Here is an 8,043-nt window from a genome sequence, read left to right as displayed (position 1 = left end):
ATCTTAATCATTAAAAGAAATCTAAGCAAATGAGGCTACAGAATAAAAGTATACAAGTTATGAAAGCAGAGCATGATTTTTTTTTTAAGAGTTTTATTTGTGAGTAGAACTTAATGATACAAGAAAGAAAGAAAAATACAGGACTTTATTCTGCCCCAAAGTGTGTAACCATACCATACATGACTACATTTCATATTGTAATACAAAGAACTAAAAGAACAGACTACAAAATTAGAAATTAAGAGTCATTGCATATGTGGTCAAGATAAATGGGGGGACTTCAGTAAAGAACTGAAACATACAGCAATTAGTCATTTAGTTACGACCCTGCAATAAAACACAATTTAGCAAAATAAGTGTTGTTTGCTTCCTAGTGTACAAGGACATACAATGTTAGAGCAGAAGCTGAAAGCCATTCGTGCCATGCAGTCCTGCCTGAGTGCTGCTGTCCAGGGGCTCCGGCCCAGTGCCCGCCTGCTCTGGCCCACACCGGCCCTGTCACCTTCCCACGGCCCCAGCGGCCACCTCGCCCCCTCTGTTCTCACCTGAACACTGACAGCTCAATTCCACTTCCAGCTGTTCCCCTTGGCCGCTCAAACCCAGCCCGAGGATCGGCACCTCCGGCCCGGCACGGGCCCTGCTCTGCCCGCCCAGAGCCGCTCCACGCAGCCGGCCCTCCGCGCTTTCTGCTGCATCAATGTAAGGCATTAGTTCTCTGCTAGGTTACCAATTGCAACATTTAATATTGTCCTAAAAGGTTACATCCATGTTCTGTTGTGTTACAGACACTTACTGTGAGTCAGTGTGTTGCCCTCACCCCCGCGGGGTGTTGGGGTTTGCTGCTGTTCAACCCAAAATGCAAATTCTAGAAACCAGAATGGTCACTGCCCCGCCGGCCCTGGGCCGGGGAACGGCGCCCGCTTTCCAGAGAATTCCACAAGCTTGACCTGCCTGATCTTAAACTACTTTTGTAATTAGTGAGAGACACAAGCATGGCAAGAAGTGGGAAATAGTGAACTCAGTGGCGAGTGATTTGCCATGCTGCACATTAAACAAACATTTATAGCAAACGGTGAAAATACACCTTAAGGGTACACAGGATTTCTGCGCTTGACCGCTGGCAACAACAACAACAAAAAGATTTAAAGAAATGCCAGCTTTTGTAAGTGAAAATATAATTACTATAAAACAAGGTGAAATACTCAGTGTAATGCATTTACATTTTTGTCAGTGGGAAGGAACAAACACAAAAGGCTGCACATGGGGTTCACGCACAGCAAGACTGCATGTGCAACAAAGGGATTTTTAGAAGAATGAAAAAACTGTGCTAAGGCCCAAAACACACCTGCCCATGCTCCACACCACCAGCTTTCACTTCAGTTACTTTTTAACCTTTTCTAACAGCCAAATCACCACATGACTCACCGAGGAAAGAGCAAAGACAGATTTCCCTTAAACTGTAATTCACTAGAAAGAAAAAAACCCAGGCCAAGATCAGGCTCTTTGAACACACAACATGAGCGGAACACACCACGGACATTTCAGTCCTAGACAAAGACTGATTTCACCAGCCAGTTATAAAATAAAATAAAGTGAAAAACACCTTCATTTTGTAACAACAGTGAGAAGGGAGAAAGAGAGGAAGCAATGGAGAGCCTCAAAGCTTGGCCAAACCACAACCTGTATTCACAAGCTTGCAGAAGTTTACATGTCAGTTCAAGAATTCACCCCCCTTGAGAACACCACTGCAAAAGTATCCTCTCTAAAAGTCAAAATTTAAGAAATTTACCTGTGACTTGGAACAGAATATTGGAAAGAACACTTCTTGTGGTAAGCAATGGGTGTTTTATTTTTAATTGTGAGTTTTTTATATTCTTTTGCAAAGCAGTGCAGGCTTTAAATTAAAAATAGTGAATCAATGCCTTCCACATGGAAGTCATTTACATTTGATTACAAACTAGGGCTCAGATCTGTGGCAGCTGCTGAACACACAGGATTAGCACCTTTTTGGACACGAGTTTCTGGTTATAACCCTAAACAATCAAGCCATAACTTGAGGGGCTGGTTGGATTAATTGTGGCATTCATTTACATAGTAAGACAAAACACTCAGTACGATCTGGTACATTCTAGTGGTTAATGGATTTTAAAATATGACAGTGTTTCTGCAGTGGGTTGGCCTTTAGGAGTCACTCTTCTTTTTGCTCTTCTTCAGGAAGGAAGGAGTGCGGAACTTCTTTTTCTTTTTCGATGGGGACTTCCCTGGAGATTCATCACTACCTGCATCAGCTGCTGTCCCCTCCTCAGCTGTTGGTGTTGCTGGCTCTTCAGTGGGTTGGGACTGGGGTTCTTTATTTTCCACTGCAGGTGGTTCCGTTTGGCTTTTGGGCACGTCATGATCACATCTCCCTTCCTCCTTCCCTAAGGGAGGGAAGCCGAGTGCTTCCGAAGGCTCATCGGGGGTGAGATCTGGGAGGGTTTGCTTGAAGGTTGCAGCATCACTGTCATCTCTGTAGGTCTGGTCCTGCCGTGTCTCTGGTGGACGGACAGACAGCAACAGTCAGTTTACAAAAGTGTCCCTGGAGCAGGGCAGGCGAGGCAAGTGGATGGTGAGCGCGCTCTACAAGAAACTAATATATTTACTTTGCATGAGAGCCTTTGTAATAGGGCTGTTTCCCAGCTTTGGGCACAGAAGAAATAAGATATTCCCAAGGTCTGTTTGTTTTTAAGCTTCTTCACGCAGAACAGATAAAGCTGAATTGCATCAGCAAGAAAGTAACTGTTCAGACCTCGCTCCTGTTTTACTCGTGATATTCGCAGGCAACACAATGCTTTTGTACAATAAAACAGGAATTAAACCTACAGTTTTCATTGGCATGCAGTAGAGTATTTTGCAATTCAATACTTTAATTCTTATTTCTTTTGGAGAGATAAAACTAATTGCTGATTTGCAGTGATCCTATATATGCAAATCCATTAATTTCTAAATTGTTGGTTTGCCAATCTACAATCCCAATGAAGAGATTTTCATAACATTCTTCCATGAGATCTAACAGATATTGCTTCAAAATGTAACTTCCTATCACAAAGGCTTCACTTTTTTTTGGCAAGATATGAGTACATATTATGGATTCCTATAAGTAAAATCCATGTAGTTTATCAAAGTAAATGAGCTCAGCAGGTTATGCAATACAGCTTGTTCTGTTTATTGTATGTGATGTCAAGAGCCAAACTCACCCTGCAAAAGGGAACATCAAGAGTGCAGTGGTGGCTGTGTGTCCAAAGGGGATCTGAACCACTGGAACAGTGCCCACTCCTGGCTGTGCTGCTTTAGGATGCTCAGTTTGGGGCTGCTCCCAGGGCATGGGCTGAACAAGGAGCACTCTGGGGGGTTCCCTGCACTGCTGGCTCCTGGCAGCTGGGCCACATCCATCCCCACTGAGGTTACATAAGGAGCAATTCAGAGCAAAATCCAGGCTGTGCTCATTGTGAGGCACAAATTAAAGGCAACTATTTTTTCCTCTTTTTGAGGTCTTGTTTGTTTTAATTTGAAAAGACTGAAGGCTTTCACAAGAAATTACAGAAAATACTTGACACTTTCACATTTTTCCTATAAAAATGACAGTGCTCTTTTTACTTCTGCCAGATGGGATTAATAATTCTCTGATATATTTTAGAGGGCTCTGTTCTGTGAATACCTGCTAGGAAATAAACATGTTTTGCCTAGAGCACCATGAACTTCTAATAGGTTAAATAAGCACCACACACTAGTATCCACTCAGAATGCACAAGTTAGCATTTAAAAGTTATAATGCAGGCAGGATTTAAATCAGAGCAAAAAGAGAAAGCAGTTATGTACAGTACAAGTTGCCTCCTGAAGCTGTAGCTTGGCCTGTCTGTGTATGGCAGACACACATTAATAAGAAACACCAGTTACAGTTCTTCACTACCACTACCCTGCTTTTGGATTTGACTTTTCAGGAATTCACTGAGCACATTGCTGAGTTCTCCTCCCTGGGATGCAGTGGCAGGGTGTGTGGGAATGGCTCAAAGCTGCACCAGAGGAGTTCAGACTGCACTTTGGGAAGCATTTCTTCACCGAGAGGGTGGTCAGACATTGAAATGGCTTCCTTCTTACTGAGAGCTGCCCAAGGCCCCAGGCCTGTCAGTGTTCAAGAGGCATTGGGACAATTAGCTTGAACTTTTGGTCATGAATTGGGTCAGGCAATTGGACTAGATGGTCACTGTAAGTCCCTTCCAAGTAAAAATATTATATTCTATTCATTAGTTGGCCCAATTCTTAGAACGGACACCATATTGGACTGTCAGGTTTATTCTATATTTTTAAATTAAGTTTAAAAGGCAGTTTTGAAGTCTTATAAAAGGGTTTAGAGATTCTTCAAATTAAAGAATAGGAAGCTACAGGCATTCAAACAGTATTTGCCAGCTGGCCTGAGCACTGAATAAATATAAATGGGTTTGTAACTCATTAAGTCAGGACTGCCATCCTTCCCAGTTAGTCAAGATCCCGTCATCCTTAATAAACAGATTAATGTGATGCTGGAATCAAGCAAACATCTGTTTATCTAGTTTGCTAAGGGCAATATTTTACCAGAATTCAGAAGATTTACAAATTCCACATTCAATTAATCCAGCACACAACATGTAAAAGCCCTGCTACTCTACTGGATGGATTTTAGTAACATAACTAGAAATGTTTAAAAATATATTTCTTGCTGGAAAACCTATTTACAGTTTAAGAACTCGGCAGCACCTCAACATTTTGAACTTTTTTTTAAGATAATCACATTTACATGTATGCTCTCACTTTATTTTTCTATATATATACACATACTATGGCTTAAGAGTTTAAAGCATAACATCAATACTGGTGTGTGTTTACAATTCACATTATTTATGAAAATAAATGTTTATGGGGTTTTGGCTTGTTGGTTTTTTTTCAACACAACAATGTGGACAAACATACAAACTAGGCTACCACTGAGTTAAAAAACACTTAACTGATTTCAGCTATACTTAAATAGAAAGAATATGATGAATGAAAGTTGAGAAGAGGTTGTATACTGACAACATTGCCATTCAATAGAACCTCTCCCAACCAAAGTCACCAAGATACAAACTTCCAGTTATTCTCTAAAATAAGCTTTGTATGTTTGTCCTGGAAAACTTTTACAACTAGAAGAGTTTGTCAAACACAATTCCCTGTTTAAAAGAACGTCCAGGTTTTAGAACTTGATCAGTAACATCACAGGTGTCTACAATATAGTTTGACTTTCACACCTATGACAAACACACTGACTTTTGGATGTAACAGGACATACAAACATCCTTATTCCTTTAAAGTATAATCTGAAGGAGCCCTGCAGAGCTAGCCAAAACAGCTGTAGAAGTTGCTGCCACCAAGTACTTGCTGTTATTCCTTGGCTGGAATTTGAAGTTAACAGTTAACAGTTAACATAAAACATAGGAGTAGTCCCATATCCATTTCCATGCAGAAGTCTGCTGGGTAAATTTAAATGCATGTGAGTGGATTTTGCTCTGGAATAGATTAGGAACTCTTCCATTTTGTTACCAGGCCCAAGCTGTGTGGGCAGCAGCAAACTATTGGGGCAGAAACTCCCAGGGCTGTTTCAGCTATATCTGCCAGGCAGCTTCAGACTATTCCTTTTTAAACTGAGGAATTGGACACACAGATATGGAAACACAGGAGGTGACTTTCACAGTCTGTCTCAAAGGGGGAGTGTGCTTTAACATGAGAACTGCAGCTGCCTGGAATTACATGGAATTGAGAACTAAAGAAGTCAACATCTCAACTGAAAAAGCCTGCTTTTTAAAAAAAAGCAAAACCAAAAAAAATAAAATCTTAGTAAACAAAGATGCAAGAGTGAAGCAAAGCACAAAAGCAGGTCAGAGTATGGAATGATACTTACTATGGTAACAGGTATTCTTTAGCATATCCATCTCCTGTTTGTAACGCAGCCACAAGAAGAAAAAAGCACAAGTAGAGAATCTATGCATTCATCACAGCCATTGTGTTACGTTAGAAGAATGGTTGCAACCATTCTTGTAGAAAACAGAATGAGGTGAAGTAGTGAATGGCAGACTAACAGACACGTGATATATCCAATGTACAAGGTAAGGGAAACAAGACAATAATTGGATTACACCCGATCAAGATTATAATTTTATCCCTTTTTTAGGGAATTAGCAACTTCAGCAGCGCTGCTCTCACTTTAGTTAAAACTATGACATAAGGTGAGCAAATAAGCAAATTGACATTCAAATTGAGTAGGAAAAATATTTACTGAGGTGTAATCCAAGTACAATAATGTTTAAGAAATGTGCAATCAGTGAAGAAGATTTACCAAAGTATCTAGATATGTGTCTGGTTCACCATCAGACACTATTTCATTTAATAAGAGCAATTACCTCGCAGAAAATGTACAAAAAGGTAAATCAGTTGAGAAACACCAAGAGATGACAATTCTGAAGAGATGGAAATTTGTCTTTATATTAATGCACACTTCTTTATTATTGTAAACAAACCTGTTAGACTCACAGTTCAGTGGAGTACCTTGTAGGTAGTACAACAATGAAGTACAAGAAGTCACTGACTGGTATTAGCTCTAGTTCATGTACTCCATGCATCAGTCATGGATGCAGTTCCTGGCTCCCCCACCCCCAGGGAGCAGAACGTACCTTCCTCTATTTTAATTGGCGTGCTGGGAGGAGTGCGAGCTGAACTGGGGTCAGGGGGGCTCTTCTCTTTCTGTGGCCTGCCATCTTCTGAAGGCTCTGCAGGGGTAGGCAAAGGGAAATTCAAAAGGCAAAGAAAACCTCTCTGCATGTAAGAAAACAAATGTCCTTTTGCTCCATGCACAAAAGATATCAATACGTTTTTCCGAATCAAAATTCTGCCAGGATATTAAATAATACCAAAACAAGCAAAAGAAAATTAAGTGACAGTTTGATACTAACAAAACTGTTTAAGTTGCTGTTGTGCTCTGTAGCTCTTTTGGGAGGGTTTTTGTTTTTCTTTAAGCAGGCATGATTAATGAAATCATTTAGGAATTGGTTTATGCTGCTGTTACAAAGAAAACTTGTGAAGAAAAACCACAAGGAATATATAAAAAAATATGGAGGAGGGGATATGCTACCAGGCCTACACAAGATAACGCTCTTTTGCTTGTTTTGTATTGCTGAAATTTGGAGTAAACAAAATTGCATCCCAAAAGAAAAGAAGACTGCACAGTAATCAGAAAAACATGCAGTAATTATATGATTCCAAACAGATTTCACAGTGGTTTGAGTTATTTGTTATTAGTAAGAAGGGTTCCCCTTGCTTCCAGCTTTAAATAGCCCTAGATCCAAAGGAAAACATTAATGGAGTACACTATATTAGGAACAACACTAAAGCGTTGGTCCATCCAGTTCACCTACACAATTAAAGTGCAATCAGTCCCACAGATGAGAGTCAACTGACAGAATCTCCACATGTTGTAGATAAAGAGGTGGTTCCTTGGATTGCAAGCACAGCTGTACCATGTTAGCAATACCTGAGGCCTCAGCCAAAAGGTCAGGATCGGACCTTAATGCTTTGATCACTGCAGTATGAAATTCCTTATGGGAGGACTTCTGCCCATCTGGCTCTTCTCCATTTAGATGTGGGATGCTTTGCTGCATGGTCTGACAAGAAACCCATGCAGCAGCAAACTGAACATTATCTAAAGACTTAGACAGTGATGATACGTCACGATCCTGTAAAGTCTTCGTATCTGCTCCTTGAAAGGTGTTTGATCTGCCTTTCAAATCCAGAGACTTTTTATCTGACGTGTTTGGCTCACTGATGGTCTGATTTCTAAGCACTGCACTCTGTTCCCCAGCTGGTGTCTGTCTCAGTAACACAGTCTCTCCATATTTTGATACCTTATCTAAGAAGGATGTGGCATTGTTACTGAGAGAACAAAGGTATGCAGTTAAACAGGCATGACAGCACAGCACCCCCCACCCCATCCCACTCAGC

The 8,043-nt window shown here is 40.7% G+C and overlaps 1 protein-coding gene across 12 annotated transcripts in view; it reads right to left on the bottom strand.

Annotated features, from left to right (window-relative positions):
• Window positions 1–73: 73 nt before the first annotated feature.
• Window positions 74–8,043, bottom strand: part of ADD1 (adducin 1) — a 65,107-nt gene continuing 57,137 nt past the window's right edge. For 7 of the 12 annotated variants that reach the window (XM_064710214.1, XM_064710216.1, XM_064710218.1 and 4 more), the window contains 2 exons: window positions 6,720–6,815; window positions 74–2,534 (listed from right to left, as the gene is read on the bottom strand). In XM_064710214.1, coding sequence (XP_064566284.1) covers window positions 2,182–2,534; window positions 6,720–6,815 — 449 coding nt within the window. In that variant the 3' untranslated portion in view covers window positions 74–2,181. Of the gene's footprint in view, window positions 2,535–5,949; window positions 5,985–6,719; window positions 6,816–8,043 lie in introns of those variants that run through there. The other 5 variants (XM_064710222.1, XM_064710223.1, XM_064710225.1 and 2 more) reach the window with 3 other exon arrangements.

The sequence above is a fragment of the Zonotrichia leucophrys genome, chromosome 4 (genome assembly GCF_028769735.1).
Source record: "Zonotrichia leucophrys gambelii isolate GWCS_2022_RI chromosome 4, RI_Zleu_2.0, whole genome shotgun sequence".
NCBI classification, from domain to species: domain Eukaryota; kingdom Metazoa; phylum Chordata; class Aves; order Passeriformes; family Passerellidae; genus Zonotrichia; species Zonotrichia leucophrys.
The sequence above is the reverse complement of the archived record's forward strand: the minus strand, read 5'-3'. Positions and strand labels throughout refer to the sequence as shown.